The 16,878-nt window shown below is 38.1% G+C and overlaps 2 protein-coding genes across 2 annotated transcripts; both read right to left on the bottom strand.

Moving 5' to 3' along the window:
• Positions 1-5,639: 5,639 nt before the first annotated feature.
• LOC119072030 lies at positions 5,640-16,878 on the bottom strand. Its single transcript, XM_037177149.1, has 16 exons — positions 16,618-16,878; positions 16,437-16,553; positions 16,302-16,370; positions 16,067-16,237; positions 15,893-15,961; positions 14,413-15,830; positions 10,478-10,623; positions 9,835-10,277; positions 9,476-9,770; positions 8,993-9,019; positions 8,118-8,308; positions 7,934-8,053; positions 7,799-7,861; positions 7,563-7,733; positions 7,200-7,283; positions 5,640-7,139 (listed from the first exon to the last, which is right to left on the bottom strand). Exons 1-16 carry the CDS (start codon positions 16,813-16,815, stop codon positions 5,739-5,741), a joined length of 4,983 nt encoding a protein of 1,660 aa, XP_037033044.1. The 5' UTR covers positions 16,816-16,878; the 3' UTR covers positions 5,640-5,738.
• On the bottom strand, positions 9,220-10,671 carry LOC119071661 (trypsin 3A1-like). Its single transcript, XM_037176628.1, has 3 exons — positions 10,331-10,671; positions 9,835-10,277; positions 9,220-9,770 (listed from the first exon to the last, which is right to left on the bottom strand). The coding sequence occupies exons 1-3, from the start codon at positions 10,638-10,640 to the stop codon at positions 9,471-9,473; spliced, it is 1,053 nt and encodes a 350-aa protein (XP_037032523.1). The 5' UTR covers positions 10,641-10,671; the 3' UTR covers positions 9,220-9,470.

The raw sequence follows: 16,878 nt of genomic DNA, 5'->3' as shown, positions 1-16,878 counted from the left end.
CATGTCGATGAGATTATGATCCATTTTAAAGGCTACTGCAGTTGTATCTTCCGAGAGAGGAATTATTGCTACCTGCCATCTCGATCGCTTCTCTTCATACCCGATAAGCATCCATCGAACTAGAAAATTCTCCAATAGTTCGTCTTCCTCCAGTTTAGTGTCAACGATAGTCTTAGATAAATCTAAGCAGTCTCTCATAATGGCTCGAAAGACGTAACCCCCACGAATCACAAAATAGGAAAAGAATTTATCGTAAGGATCTTTTTCACCATTGAGATTAAACGTGCTCGAAAAATGGTTACGAAATTCGTTGACACTAATGTTCCCTTGCACTCTCAAACAAAATCCAATGTTATAAGGAATTTCCCATTGAGGACTGCCTGATGCACCGTCATCTCCCTTTAGTGGTACAAGTTTTTCACTCTGTATATTTTGAGAACTCCTGCAACTCCTTGCAGTTATGACTAGTTTCACCAGCACTAATATGAATATCGGAATGCCAAATAACAGAAAACAAATACACCAAATTAGCGCTCCTAAGACCACCCGCATTTTGAAATAAACTATTTTCTACGGTTCATCAGTGTGAAGCGTGAAATGTAACTGTACTTCTCGTATAAACGTTCCGTTAAATTTACAAAATAGAATTAGATTTTGCTTACGGAACTGCGATAAAATAAACAATTAAAGTAAATACTTCGATTACCAAATTTATATAAAATGACGAATAGATATGATTATCTATGAGAAAACTAGTTTTAAGCTCGGTTTTTCCGTACAGAAGCAAACCGGTTTGCAATCCCTAATTGCCTTTACCACCAAAGTAATTAAACTAGGCAAGGCCCCTCTCAACATAATAGAACAAAATGCCAAAAAAATGAATGAAAAATCAACTCTTGAATGTGGGTGTGACGTACTTTACCTCTATGAAATCATAATGATTCGTATTTTTGTCTAACAGAGATCATCGACATTGATTAATAGTAGATTATTCACCTCTGTCCACATGTTTATTTATACACTTGAGGAGTTATTGCATGAGCTGAAGGCGAGTGTTATAACCCCAAGTGTCTAAATAAACATTTGGACAGAGGTGAATACGCTATTTTACGAGGGGTGACGCACTTCCATTTAATCCATTTAATCCAAAAAAAATTTTTTTAGTTTTACCGAAATAATTAGGCTACCCACCTGAAAAATTTGTAAAGTAATTGCGAAAAATAGATTTGCACGATCCCCAGCTCGTTTAAGTACTCGTGAGGTATAAGAAAATTTTTTTTGTTAAAAATCATTTTTTTTTTTTTATTATAACAAATATTCCGTATTGATTGACATAAAAAGCGTTTATAAAATTAAAATTAAACGTCGTTTGATAAAATATAAAAAATTTCATCCAATTGCTTATCGTATTCAAATGTTCCCATGATACGAGCAGCATTTGTCCTTTGTATAGCGAGGCTTATGCGTTGCGTCAAGTATTGCTTTGATCGTGGTTCTCCTGTTGACATTTTAAGAATATTTCCCAACTTTCCAACGAACTCCAAAGCCTCCGCGCACCATGGTCCCAGTGTTTCACATGCAAAAGGTAAAAAGATGTAGTTGTCTTCAACAATTTTTTTGTAGTCATTACATTTATCTGTTGCTCCTCGTTGCGCCACACTGCCAGTTCTTAACGATGATGAATGTATGTATGAAGGTGCGAGTGTATCTCTTATCGTAGCATCCCATACAAGCATTTTACCATTGTACCATGGGACCAATGTAACGCCATCTGCTCTTTTTCCGCTGTCTCTGAAAATTTGCGGTTCGAGTCTTGCTGGGATATTGGCTGACCGAAGACCTCTGCACAAAATGTTGTTCATGTCGCTGTGACAGGCGTGTCTTCCAGCACTATATTTACAGGACAGGCCGTGAATTCCATTCTTGTTCACTTGGGCTCCACATTTGCACCTGTGTGGTATACAAATATCACATCCTAAACGTAATGCAACAGAGATACGAAAAGTATTGTTGTCGAGTAAGCTTCCAATTTGTCGTGATGGTAATACAGTTAACCAGGCACTAGATTCCTTTGCAATTGAAGCGTTGTATCGTGCTTTTTGTTCTTCGGTTGATAGCGTTAATGAATTTACGATTTTTTCAATGGAGATGATGTCCCATGTTTTTTGGATCGTTTTGTTTTCTGGCAATTCGTTGTCATATATCGCAGACCACAAGTGTAAGCTGTCCATGTAACTTGCAATAACCGCCTCATCCGAAATTTGTGGAAACATCATGTTGACGAGTTCGGCCACCGAATTGACGGAAGCTAGAAATGCTGGTAGTGCGATATCTTTGATTTTTCTGATTCCAAGGCCTCCATTTTGTATTGGAAGAGTTGCAATTGTCCACTGTTTATTATTTAGGCAAGAATTTATTGTTTTTTTCCAAAGCGAGCTTAATCATGTTGTCCATGTCATAAAGATGTTCTTCAAAATTGAAACAGCAGCTGGTTCTCAGTAAGTATGTTAGTTTCGGTATCGTGAAGCAGTGTTTCAGGATATAGAAAGCGACGTGATGTTTCAAATTACTGAGACGTTCAATCAATGTCGACAACTCAATTTTCTTTTTCGCCAGGATTCTTTTCGTTGCAGTTTCTGTCAGAGGTGCTCCAAGTAATTCCAGATCTTCAGTTATGATTTTTATTCCTGGTGTTACTTCGTTGAAATTCGCTATTATGGAGTCCTCCGGTGTCGAACAGAAGAACAGTTCGCATTTTGATGGATTCACATTCAGGCCGATTTTTTTGCATTCAATTATTCAATTCAATTATTCAATTATCATTAAAAATGGTATTAAATTTATTTAATCCATTTAATCCATTTAATCCACCTTACATCAAAAACTACTAAAAGTGGATTTCTTCGCTTTTTAACATTGTAGTATGAGTTGTTGTAAGTGGTTCGATCAAAATCAACAATTTTTGAGACTTTTACAGTATTTGGTAAAATGAAGTTTTTTTCTAATTAATCCATTTAATCCAATTTTTATTCCATTTAATCCATTAAATCCATTTAATCCATTTAATCCATTAAATCCATTTAATCCATTCAATCTAGAAGTGAGTTACCCCTCGCTATTTTATCTACCGACGGCGAAATAATAGCACTTTTTCACTGCTATTATTTCACCTAGGTAGATAAAGTAAATTACTGGATATGGATTCGAGTTTTTATTTCCTATTTGATTGTACTTTAACGGCTTAAACTTCGAATATTTACGTATCTGTTGTGGACGGTAGATTTTAGGCAATTTTGCGAGTTGTAGCCCGAACGAAATGAGGGTGACAATCCGAAGCGCCTAAAATCAACCGTCTACAACAGGTACGTGCACAACCGTTAAATGAAAAGGGGTTAAATTATGAGAAAAATTCTAAAATTCGGCGACGGGGAATAAACGAGCTATCAGAACAGTCGGAGCGTTTGCTGCGACTGAGCCCCGTACAAACCCGTATATCTATTGCGTACGTGACCCTAGTGCGTCTGTCACCATACTTTGACCGTAAGCCTATTGCGCCGGTAAATGTAGTTAAAGTAAAATTATTATGTAATGTGTACATCTTACAAATTGCGCATAGCGCCCCGTACGACGTAAACGAAAAACGAATGAAATTTACTCGAGTTCTATGTAAAATACACATAGGGCCCTAGTAGCATTTCACTTCTAAGGCCCTCACTCACGGTCCACTCACCCGATTTAAAAAAACTTTTTTTTCCTGGATTGGTATTGACAATACCTATCATTTGCCGTGTCATTTACATTTCCATCGATTATTTTGCCATAAGTATCACCAAAAGACCTTAAATCACTTAGGTGGCCCTAACTCACGAAGGGCCGACCCAAATATGCCCATCTTCGAACTTAGCCTCACTATTTCGACTATCTTTCAGGGAAAAATTTTTGAAATCGGATTTGATTTACTCAAGATATCGACGTGACGGACCGATGGACAGACGGACAGACAAAATTTTTATTGCAGATTCGTCATCTATGAACATAGGCAAACACTTTGCCCTTACCGTCTGCTTCGAATTCCATCAATTACACTCGGCATCGTAATCCTATAAGCCCCTTTGTACGTCGTACGGGGCTAAAAACGTTTAAATGGGAAAGAACTTAAAAATAAAAATAATTTCAGTTCCTGTTCGTCTGCTAATGCATCAAATAAAAGAACATCCTTAACACATATAAACAAACTTCTGCTTCTTCTGATGACTTCTTAAGACAGTCTGAACTCTTTATATCATATTATATTATATGAAACGAAAAGTTTGATACAAAAACGTTTGGTTAGATTTCAAAAGCAAAATTTACGCGCTTAAAAAAGATGTTGGTTATCAAATATTTGAAATTGTTATTTTGTTCATCGTAGGGAATATCTATGAATCCAGTACTATAAAGTCAAAGAAGTAAATATTTAATATTCACACTAAAATATCCGCACCCTCACACTTCACATCACAATATTCGTCATTCGGTACCCTCTTCAAGTTACTTCATTCGATGTTCACATTAAAGCTTAATGTTGGTAGGTTTCTTTATACGCAATAACGATCTAAGAAGGACTTTAAAGTCTGTTAGAAATTGCGCAAACTAGTTTGCTAACATTACTCTTATAGACGAGGAAAAATATGAAGTTATATTTACTATCAAATTCTCCTTATTCAATCCATAAGCACTGCCAATGTTACGATATTATTACGTAATTATAATTACACTTAAACTCAACTCAATTAAAGTTTGTAATTAGTTAGCATTCTACAGTTTTAATTGTCAACAAAAGAGGCGTACAAAGTATGGTTTCACTCACACGTGGGTGTGGAATTGAAGAAACGTAAGGTCTATGTGGTGGAATACGTGTGCGACAAAAAATAAAACGAAAGAAACAAACCAAACCCACCAAAAATACATTCTTATGATGAGTTCAGTTTAGTGTATTTTCTTTGCAAAATTGAAATTAACAGTTCAGAGCTTTCGACTGACCGTGTTTTAGCTTAGCACGGCAGTATAACGTGTGGATATTAAACAACTTCAATTGGATTCTATTCGATGAAAATTTGATTTGTTTATTTTCTAGAACCACGACAGAGTAAAGTTAACCAGGCAGGAGCGCAGATTTGACCAGGGACCTGAATGATCTAGTAGCCCTATATTTTTTGCGAGCAAATTTTTTCAATTTATGTCAGTGTTCATTTGAGTTCATTTTCATCCAGTGTATTAGGTCCCTTATTTGACGTTTCGAAAATGAACCGCTCCTGCCTGGTTTATTTTACTCTGCCGTGCTAGAACTGTACGCTTTTATACAAAACCGACGAAACCATAAAGTTTACTGCACTACGACCGCTAATTTTCTGTAATAAAAATATTGGAACAAACTTAATTTGTAATAAAAAGTATAGAAACGAGAAAAATTGGTCTAGCATCGCTTTCAAATAGGGCTGATTAAAATGTTTCGGTCTGGCTTCACAGCAAAATACAGCTGATGAATAAGATAATCGTGTTGACAAAGGCATGGTTGTCCCATCATTCCAGTTATACTCAAAATTTTGTATTCGCAAACATCCACAAAACATTGAGGGGAAAGAATTACATCTCTACTATACTATCTCAAGGTCAATTTTAATTCGGACAAACAAATTATTTTCCTAAAATTTTAATTTTACAATCAAATACGCAAACCTTAGAACGAATATATTCAATTAATCATCAGTCTCCATCTTAATTTCTTTTCCAATTGACAGCAAATCGCTGTGATTCCTGCGAATATGTTGTAGCAATCCTTCGTGTTTGCCAAACGACTTGGCACAATACTGGCATAGTATCGTTTGCTCGTGCATTTGAGTAGTGTGACTGTCCAGCATTTTTTGTTCACGGAACGTTTGGTGACAAACGGGGCATTTGTGGAGATTGTCGGGATTGTGAAGCGCTCTCATGTGCGGCTTCAATCGATTCGGTCGGCCCAGTACCTTGCCACACAATTCACATCTGACCGGTTTCTTTGGATCCGTATGCAATTTGACATGCCGCTTTAACGCCGCTTCTTGATTATATTTCTTCGGGCATATGTGGCATTTGTAAATGTATTCATGCTCAGGTGCGTGCAATCGCATTACATGCTGGTTCATCAACATCTCGGTTGGAAATGTCTGACGGCACGTAACGCATCTGTGCGGGTTTTTCGGATTGTGGAGACTGGCCAGGTGCGCTCTTAAACGATCTGGCCGACAGAGTGTGATGCCACATTCGTCGCATTTGAACACCGGCTTTTCGACAATTTTTTGGACCTTGTCCTTTAGTTTCAATTTTGAATCAAGAGTCATGGGTCTGTTCGGATGTGTTTTCATGTGGCGTTCCAGCATCTCCAGTTTTGAAAACTTTTTCGGACACATTTCGCAAGGGTACGAACTCCTCGGATCGTGAAAACGTTTTCGATGACGCAACAAAGCGGACGGATGTTTGAAATGCATGTGACAAATCTCACATTCGTATGGGTTGACCTCATCGTGATAAGCCTTGATGTGAATGTTTAACAGAGCCGTCGATGAAAAGGTTTTCGAACATGACGAACACATAACGGTGGTGTTGTTGGTATGGTATTGGTGTACATGTTGCTTCAGTAGGAAATTTGCAGAGAACGCTTTGCCGCACTCTTCGCACATGTGTGTCTTCTCAGTTACATGAGTGAATCTATGCTTCTGTAGTGTGGCCATCCGTGCAAATGGACGCGAGCAAATTTCGCACAGAAATGGCTTTTCGTTGAGGTGCTGCACGTAATGTGATTTGAGCAGAAACCGAGTTCGAAATGTCTTTTCGCAGACATCGCATTCAATAGTCTTTTTGTGCGTCGCTTTGTGTTTGATGTAATCTTCTCGAACCAAAAACGTTTCCTTACATTCCGGACACGAAATAGTGCGCGGCTTCTGATCAACGTGAAAGGTTTTGATGTGCCGTTTCAATGATCTGGACGATGACAAATTCTTTGGACATTGCGAGCAATTGTATCGGTTCGAACTGCTGCTATCGCCCACATCAGCTTTGCTCACTTTGGCCTTTTTACTGGTGGACACATCCGAATTGGACTTCTTTTCGGTCTTTACGGCCTGCCGGGTACGGTAGTCGTTAAATAAACTTTCTATTTTCTTCAAAATTATCAACTTTACCTTCAATGGAAAATCATCGCTGTCGCTGAAGTCGTCACCGTCGTCAACGTCGTCAACGTTCTCCATAGGATAGACATCAGATGTCTGAAATTTTAATAATTTGAGCATCTCGTCTACCCTTGTATAGTTTGAAGCGACTCAATAGAGTGACCAAAAACTGAAGAATATTTTTGACCGAAGATTTCAGCAACAACCGAACGCTTCAAGTGAAAATAACTACTCAAACGCTGCAATCTTTAGCCAGAAGACATCTCTAAGTGTCAATACACATTCGTATTAGTCTTTGGTCACTAAATTAAATCACAGCTTCTAGAGACATCTAGTTCGACTCTGCCGCAGAGTGAACGCAAACAATTCACTTACAACAACAATTTCTTCACTTCTCGATACCGCAGACGGTTTCTTGGATGGGTCGATCTTCGCTTCTTCGTCATCTTCTGAATATTGGTCGATATCGAAACCAGTATCATTGTTAGCACAATCTGAATCTTCCCCGCGGTCAGAATCATTTACAGTTGCAAGTGGATCTAAGGACTATGGAAGGATTGCATGTTAGTGTCGTATAGTAAACAAACAATCAGTGAATCATATTGAATTACATCGTCGGCACCAGGCTCATCATTTTCTTGTGGTTTTGTAGGCTCTGTAGTAATTATTGGTATCTACAAGGAGCCAAATAGAATCGAGCTTGTTAATTTTGTAAATGTTTTCGTCCATTTTATTAATATACTCACTCGACACGGCGGAGTAAATTTCTTTTCTCCCAAATTCTTGCAGGGATAAGCATGATCTTCCAATTTTATCCTGCCGCCGAACACTTTGTAGAAATGATAACCGACTATGTCCCGTTTTGTCTATAAATGAGAAAGACTGGCATTTGTGGAGTGCAAGTAAATAAATGAAGCAAATCAACCGTACACTGAAATGATTTTCACAGCAAAACAGTCGTTCCTTTGGGTCAACATAGTCACTGTGTTGACCAACGATTTCCAACCAGCGCCTTTTTTTAGCTTCCGGTACCGTAAAGAATATTCGATCGGGGAAGGCAGAGTTGTCGGCTCTGCATACGGGAACCATACACGTTTTGCATTTTTCTGTCGACGGCATTTTTCAGTTGAAATTTTACTTTTTTTTGTGTGTGAAACACGTATTTTGACAAGTTTGACAAGTCAACAGTCATCAACAGAGAGAGAGGATGGAGAGCATTGAAAAAAGAGAGAAATTTAAGTTTATTTCTTGAGACATTTATAGAGATGTCGTTGCAATCAGCAATGGATTATGAAAGTTTAAACCAAGGTAAATATAGTGAGGAGGTAATGCCATATATAACCGAATCAGATGTGCGGTGGCACGAAAGTTCGATACAAACGCCATCTCATCCCTTCGTTGAAAGCAAAAAATGGAATAGAAGGTCGGGTCATCTGTTGTGAGATAGTGAAAATATGTTTGTGAAATACAAGTAAATCGTAGTCAACCATTTAAGAAAAAAAGATGTCATTGGCATCGAACTTATGTGCTAGGCCGCGCGTCTGAATGGCATTACCTAGGTAATGCCATATATAACCGAATCAGATGCGCGGTGGCACGAAAGTTCGATACAAACGCCATCTCATCCCTTCGTTGAAAGCAAAAGATGGAATAGAAGGTCGGGTCATCTGTTGTGAGATAGTGAAAATATGTTTGTGAAATACAAGTAAATCGTAGTCAACCATTTACAAAAAAAGATGTCATTGGCATCGAACTTATGTGCTAGGCCGCGCGTCTGAATGGCATTACCTCCTCATTATATTTACCTTGGTTTAAACTAACGGTAAAAGACACTAAATGCCATAAAGGGTCTACAAAATGATTTCTTTATGAATCCATTGAAAAACGTGATGAAGAACACAATTGCAATTCGATCAATCTAGTTGTCTCGCCAACAGTGATTGGCATAAGGTAAGATAAGAGGGACCTTTTGATATTTGAACTCATGGCTACGATAAATCTCATTGAACCAACAGCGTGTATACTATGCACTGTATTTATTTGAATGCTTGCTTATAGTCTACAATTTCAGGCAAGTAGGAATAGCAATGCTCCTAGCATTAACATAGAATGTATTAGAATATATTCGGAGGCTGATGAAGGCACAGTAGGCTCTACGTTTATTTTGTTTCGATATAAGAGGTTAAACAAGCAGCTCCAAGAGTGTCCAAATTAGACGTTTGGTAATTCAGTGTTAATGCTAGAAGCAGTGCCATGCATATAGACACTTCAATTTTACTATGATCAACAATTTTCTTCGTCTTTGTCTTTATCTTCGTCTTTGGCCTTATCTTCGTCTTTATCTTCTTCGTCTTTATGTTTGTCTTCGTCATTATCTTCATCTTCGACTTTGTCTTCGTCGCTATCTTCGTCGTCATCTTGTTCTTTGGATCCAGAAATTACTTTCTTGATCCAAGCCAGATTGTCTGCAATTTTAGCATAGACGCCAGGTGAACGTTCTCCATTTTTTTGAGGACAATCTCCTCCATATGAAACTACTCCAATTTGTTGATTTCCATGCAAAAGTGGTCCACCTGAGTCCCCCTAATATAAAAGAATTTTTCAATTTTGGGTAGTTTAGAGCATAACTTTATATAACCCATCTCACCTCACATACGTCACCATTTTTAGGTTTAGGTCCTAAAGCGCAAATTTTATGTTTTTTATATCCGGTCGCTGAATCGCGATATGACCTAGCACACTGTGCTGTGTCAACAATTTTCAAGGAAACTTTGTAGATGTTTAGTGTTTTAGGATTTTCTGGATTTTCCCCCCATCCCATACTCGACACCTTTTCTCCAGCTTTGTACGCTCCATTGTTACGGTCCAGATGTACGTTCTTCACGGTTCTTTTGTTGTATGTAATCTTCTTTGTAAGTTTTAGAAGAGCCACATCGTGAGGCATATCAACTGGCTCATAGCTTGGGTGAGGTATCACTTTAGCTACCTTGTAAACACTACCTCCTTGGCTCCTGTTTGACGAGCCTATTCTAACTACGTATTGTGAAGCGTTGTTCTTTCGTAAACCACCCCGTACTTCCGTATAAGCACCTGACAAATATTTAAATTAAACGACCAATTGTGATAAATATTGATAAAGTTACAATGTGCAGCAGTTAGGATGAACATTTGATTGACGATGGTTCCACCACAAAATGAATAGCTTGACTTTTTATTGTACTGAATATAGGCCATCCAAGGCGCGGCAGTAATATCAATTTTATATCCTCCATAGATTCTCGATGAACTACCTCCATCGATTTTGGAGTCACCACCTCCATCGACTTTCGTGTCACCACCTCCATTAACTTTCGATTCGCCACCTACATTGGCTTTCGATTCACCACCTCCATCAGCAAACGCAGCAGGATCGAGTGACAAAAATATGATTAAAAAACTTAGAAACAATTTCATTGTTCGGTAACAGCTCTAATACTAATGTAATTGTCGTTCATTTCAAGCCTTTTATATGTTGAAAAGTAGTCCAACCTATGCATTATTGATGATTCACAATCAAAATCACTTTCAATCGCTGTAATTTGTAGCGTAATTACATTAAGTCTATGATAATTAATCGGATAATTATACGTGGCGCATTCCGACGTAATCGATAATAAGTTTAACAAAGTTGTTATTATGCACCTGTTGCCAAGATTGATATTTTGACGTGTAGGACATTACTGCCCTAGCCGAAGGCGTGGGCCATAATGCCTACACGTCAAAAAAACAGTCTGGCAATAGGTGCATATCATATTTTATCTGTCGAGAACAGATATATCGAGATAAACAAAAACTCCCTAGAGGGATAAGCTCGAGATTATCGTTCTAGACAGATAAAAATATTCCCTCTATGGAGTTTTTGTTTATCTCGATATATCTGTTCTCGACAGATAAAATATGATATGCACCGCACCTATTGCCAGACTGTTATTTTGACGTGTAGGCATTATGACCCACGCCTTCGGCTAGGGCAATAATGTCCTACACGTCAAAATACCAGTCTTGGCAACAGGTGCATAATATATATTACCCACTCGACCAATTTTGATGATTTTTGGCATACAAAAAGGGAAAAATTCACAGTTCCTGAAATACTGTGGTAACGCCCTTTGGTGATGTTGCCCTCATAGTATATGGTCATTGAAGTTGTCACAAAAGCTGATTAGTCATCCGATCAGTTATCGCCAGAAACGAAAAACACCCGGAGTACGTAATGTGGCTTTATATAATATAACGGATGAAGTAAAGTAATAAGGATCAGTGTAAAAATTTGGTTATCTACGAGTAACAAGCTTGTATCTTGAGCCTAAGACGAGAAATATAGCCTACCAAGTGGATAACCAAATATTCCAGCAGAAACATAAAGTATTTTATTCAAAAACGTAAGGTAAAGTTAAATTTACAACTTTACCTCAAGTTTCTGAATAATATTAGATTCCATACTTGTGCGGAAAATCGTTGTTTTGAAGAGTGTGGAGTCAACCACACGAGTCAAAACAATGATTTTCCGCACACTTATATAGTTTATTTTACCTCTTAAGTGCGGCGAAAGTGAATTTTTCTTTTGCAAGCCCCCTGCGAAAAATGAATTTTCGCTCACATAGGAGGTAAAATTGTTAGTTTTCCGTTAATTCCAGGAACAATGGACAAACAAGGACAGGTACAAAATTTAAAGAATTTATTAAAGTACAACCAAACAGTTCCAGTAGTAGAAACACACTAACTGAAAATCTTTTCTTCAAGGCACTCTTGACTTAAAGGCCGAATGCTTGATTATTACGATTATTCATAATCCAACACACCCCCTTAATCGTAATATATCTAGTATTCGTAATTGCGCTCCCTTAACATCAACGTAAACAAAATTTGTTATGAATATAAACAAATGACTTCAATCATTCGATAATTTCACTTTCCAATCACTAGATAAATTCCGTACCAGCTGGACTATGGCAAATAGATCCCACTCCCAACACCACTGATACCGTAACATCAAGCCCTCTGTATTTCCCTTATAATCGTGCATTCAATTCCGATGGTTCTATAATAACAATGCTGATCGTTTCCAATTCCAATTGTTTGTCAATTCATGTTCCAGACGTTAATTCCGATTATCTCACAAATGCCGGTCTGCGCGCAGGTTTCAGTATCGTTTATATTCCAGTACCGTTGGTCAATTCAATTTCTATCATGATCAATTCGAATCCATGATCAATTCTTCGCCATGATAACTTCAATTCCTGCCATGACCGCACCACGACTTTTTTCCAGTACCCATGACCATTTCTACCATTTCCCGTACGAAATTTCCAGCATCTACGGTCACTTCCAGTTCCAAAGTCGATTCTACGATATTTCCTCAGTAACTCAATTTCACATTGCGTTCCCTGGGCCCATAACCTGTTAGTTTTCCGTTAATTCCAGGAACAATGGACAAACAAGGACAGGTACAAAATTTAAAGAATTTATTAAAATGCCATCAAACAGTTCCAGTAGTAGAAACACACTAACTGAAAATCTTTTCTTCAAGGCACTCTTGACTTAAAGACCGAATGCTTGATTATTACGATTATTCATAATCCAACAAAAATACCTTACTTGGCCATGGGGTAAATGATGGAAATATGACTTCTTGTGTGCTTACAGACCTTGGCTACACCTTGATCGGCAAATTTGCCACAAGAAGTACCATTTTCATCATTTGTCCCATTGGTAAGAAATGTACTATTATTTGCCTAGAACGATAAAATTGCATTTATTCCTCTAGTGCAAAACTGTTTATCTCAATATATCTACTCTCAAGTGATAAAATAGTGTAAAACACCTCTGGTTAAAAGTAGCTTAGGACAAAATTCTTCAAACAAATCATTTTTGTGACGACGTGGTAAATACCTTAGAGCTATTTTTTCACAAAGAAAAGGAAGTTATTTTCAAAACCTATCGAGAATCATGATTTTGGTGGATATTATTTATCTAAATGCTGTGAGGCATTAAGAAAGAGCACAAAAGTGCTAAATTGGAGCCTTCTTATGAAATTTCTTAAAAACATCAAAGTATCGACCAATTTGTTTATTTGAGGAACATTTAAATATATCGGACACCATTTTGTAATAACCAAGTTTCTACCATTTAAAAAATGTCTTTAAACATGGTTATTACAAAATGCTGCTGATCTGTTCATGCCCATCAAAATGAAAGTTCACAAAATCGAACTTCTATTACTTTCTCCCAAATACTTCCATATCGTTGGCAACGGAAGATTGGCGAAACAAAGAAAGTAAAAAAATTTCTTTGTTTGAATATGCGACCCATTCTACATTTTTAATTCTCTCAAAAAACCAATTAGAAACCGAAATCGGTATAATTCATTTTCCGCAGCTCCCATCAACATTTTATTTTCATTTATGTCCAGTATAATAATAAAGAACTTTCCCTTAATTTTCCCATCTGACGAACAATTGCAAAAGTGTCCTCTTACACCACAACAAAGGAAGTAAAAGATTTTGCATCAAACAGTACGCAGAACTTTAAACAAATAAATGATCTAGTCATTATATCAAGACATGGCTGCCTTTTCTATATTTAAATCATTTCGAGGCGTTGGTCTTTTGGATGGCAAGTGAAATTCATTGAACCAAGTTAAAAGTTTAAACTACGAAAACCACATTGTGACCAGAAGATTTCTTAACAAACGTTGCAGACGCAGAATTTTGTCCCAAAAACATTTTCCACAGAGTCAGCCATGCAAAGCCTTTAGTCGGTTGCAATGATAGATATTTTCCCTCATGTAATGAACTACCTCCGCAGCATCCAATGTAATCTACTATTACTTTACTAGTGAGGTAATGTGGCCATTACCCTTTCCCTTACTCGTAAAGTAAAACGCCATACTTTACACGTGAAATAATTTGATATCTCGTATCACGATGAGTCAAAGTACCTCGGCTGAAGCCCTCGGATACTTTCTCATCTGGATACGAGATTTCAAATTCCTTCACTGGTACTGTAATCTACTCGCGTGAACATTTATTTATTTGATTAAATTAGAAATTCCTTTTCGTTGTCAATAGAGAGAGAACGTGATGTATTTTCTGAGCCCTGGCCACAAAAACGCAAAAGTTATTTGAGGTTTTTTTGATTTTATATTTTGTGATGTTACCGGTTCCTTATTATTTTACAATCAAATCAATTCGTTTGTTCGGATGATAGAAACTCACTGTGTATTCTACGCAGGTGCCTTCGCAGACCGTCACGTTTACCGAATGCTTTGTTGCAAAACTCGCATAAAATTGTCTGTTTGTGTGCCTGCACAATATGACTATCGAGAAGTTTCTGTTCTTTAAACGTTTGCCGACATGTGTCGCATTTGAACGGATGGTTGGGATTGTGAAGCGCTCTCATGTGTGCTTTTAGACGTTCCGCACGACCCAATATAGCGTCACACAATTCGCAGCGAACACTTTTTTTCATGTCCGTGTGCAGTTTGACATGACGTTTTAGGGCAGCTTCCTGGTTAAATTTCTTCGGACATAGCATGCACTTATACACGTATTCGTATTCCGGTGCGTGCAGTCGCGTAACATGCTGCGTTAATAAAATCTCAGTCGGGAATGTCTGGCGACAAGTCACACACTTGTAAGGGAATTCAGGATTATGAAGCTTGAGCCGGTGAGCTTTTAGGCGATCGGCCCGACACAACGTTATTCCGCAGTCTTCACACCGAATGATTGACCGTTTGATCGGATGCGTTTTCATGTGTCGTTCCAATTCCACTTGTTGCGTAAACTTTTTCGGACACTCTTGACAATGAAAAGAGCTATTCGGATCGTGAAAACGTTTGCGATGACGCAACAAAGCGGAAGGCTGATTAAACTGAAGCTTGCACACGTCACACTTGTACGGATTGACGTCACTATGATGCACGTTTACGTGCACTTTTAGATGAGTCGTTGACGAAAATATCTTCGAACATTGCGAACACATCACCGTTGCAGTTTCGGTGTGAGATTTGGTCATGTGCAATCGAAGCAAAAATTTTGCAGGAAATGCTCGACCACACGTGTCGCATATGAATTTTTTCTCTGTTACGTGCGTATAACGATGTCTGCGCAAGTTTGTAGCCCTTGCGAATGGACGCGAACATACTTCGCACAAGTAAGGTTTGACTTCCATGTGCATCGGATAGTGAACTTTTAAGCGGAATCGCGACTGAAATACCTTCTGACAAACGTCGCATTCGAACGTTTTTTTGTGGACAATTTTGTGCCTTAAATACTCTTCGTTGGTGCTAAACCTTTCGCTACATTCACTACATGAAATCGTTTTGTTATCATCTACGTTATCCTCGGCATTGTCTAATTGCGTCTCACACTTTCTCTGACTGCGAGTTGTCCGTTCATTTTTGGACTTATGAACGGATTGTTCGTGTCGGCGCAATGATATAGCTGATGAATAACTTTTCCCACATTTCCTACAATCGAATTGACTGTCCATCGAATCTTCGTCGCTATCATCGACGTGATTCGTTTCGATGTCATCTTGTTGTTCCTTCTTAACACCGTCGAATGGATCTGGATCTGAATCAGAATCATCATCTGACTTTACCTGCAACCATTATTTCGTTATTGAAGGACATCAACTTAGCACTAAAATTGTTTCAGGCTTACACTGCAAGCAGCATCGTCTCCGCCACAGCCATTTTCAATCGTCTCGTCGTTTATGTACACTTCAGGTATCTGGAATGAGATCATTTTACTGTCATTGTTGCTTTTCACCTTAACAATATGCGTTTTCAGGGGGTCGGTTCGAATTTGCTAATCCTCATTTCACATAACACTTACGACAACGATTTCCTCACTCCGTGTTTTCCGCGAAGGTTCAACTATTTTTTGGTCAGTATCGGTGTCTGAATCGGCCGCATCAAATTTGTTGCCATCATCATCACATCTCGATTCATTGTCGTCTTCATCTGCAACTATTCTGTCATCAGATATGGACAGAGGATCCACAGACTGACGACGAAAGAAAGCTTTTAAAATTCAACCTAAGCATCAGTTTAAAATGAAAAGAACTCACATCATCCAACGGTTCCTCTTTATGGTTTCGTTTTGCTTTCGGCAGTTGTGCTATAGTAATTGGCAGTCGCTGTGAAATTAACAGAAATTCATCAATTCTTCACGGCTGTCCATCAAACACTATCTTTCCACTTACTTCTGGTGGAGGTACAACGATATCACCCAAATTTTTGAACGGATATGCATGATCTTCCAACTTAATTCTACCTCCGAATTGCTTGTAAAAATCATATCCAACAATGTCCCGTTTAACCTAATCCAAAATAAACACGTTCAGAAACACTCTTCAACGTAAATGGTAAACAAACTCGCATTACATCAAAGTGGTTTTCACAACAAAACAGCCGTTTGTTTGGTTTGATGGATGTAATGTCGCCTCCAACTTTATCCACCCAATTCTCTCGTTTGTTCTCAGGGACAGGAAAGAATATCCGATCTGGGACGTCGGCACTTACAGCCTTGCACACAGGTACTATACAAATTTTTCCCCGTCTGGCTACTTCTTTGGAAGGCATTTTACGATACACATAATTTTCGTCTTAAAGAACTGCACAATTTGACATATTTACTGTCACTTA

Source organism: Bradysia coprophila (genome assembly GCF_014529535.1).
Source record: "Bradysia coprophila strain Holo2 chromosome IV unlocalized genomic scaffold, BU_Bcop_v1 contig_5, whole genome shotgun sequence".
Lineage (NCBI taxonomy): Eukaryota > Metazoa > Arthropoda > Insecta > Diptera > Sciaridae > Bradysia > Bradysia coprophila.
This window is presented reverse-complemented; position numbering and strand designations above follow the sequence as displayed.

Excerpts from the sequence above, each read along its gene's own strand:
- LOC119071661 (XM_037176628.1), bottom strand. The coding sequence starts at position 10,640 with ATGAAATTGTTTCTAAGTTTTTTAATCATATTTTTGTCACTCGATCCT. Across the intron at positions 10,278-10,330 it reads CATCCTAACTGCTGCACATT|GTGCTTATACGGAAGTACGG; the intron begins GTAACTTTATCA and ends AATATTTGTCAG. Across the intron at positions 9,771-9,834 it reads AAAATGGTGACGTATGTGAG|GGGGACTCAGGTGGACCACT; the intron begins GTGAGATGGGTT and ends CTTTTATATTAG.
- LOC119072030 (XM_037177149.1), bottom strand. The coding sequence starts at position 16,815 with ATGCCTTCCAAAGAAGTAGCCAGACGGGGAAAAATTTGTATAGTACCT. Across the intron at positions 15,831-15,892 it reads GAGACGATGCTGCTTGCAGT|GTAAAGTCAGATGATGATTC; the intron begins GTAAGCCTGAAA and ends TAATGGTTGCAG. Across the intron at positions 9,771-9,834 it reads AAAATGGTGACGTATGTGAG|GGGGACTCAGGTGGACCACT; the intron begins GTGAGATGGGTT and ends CTTTTATATTAG.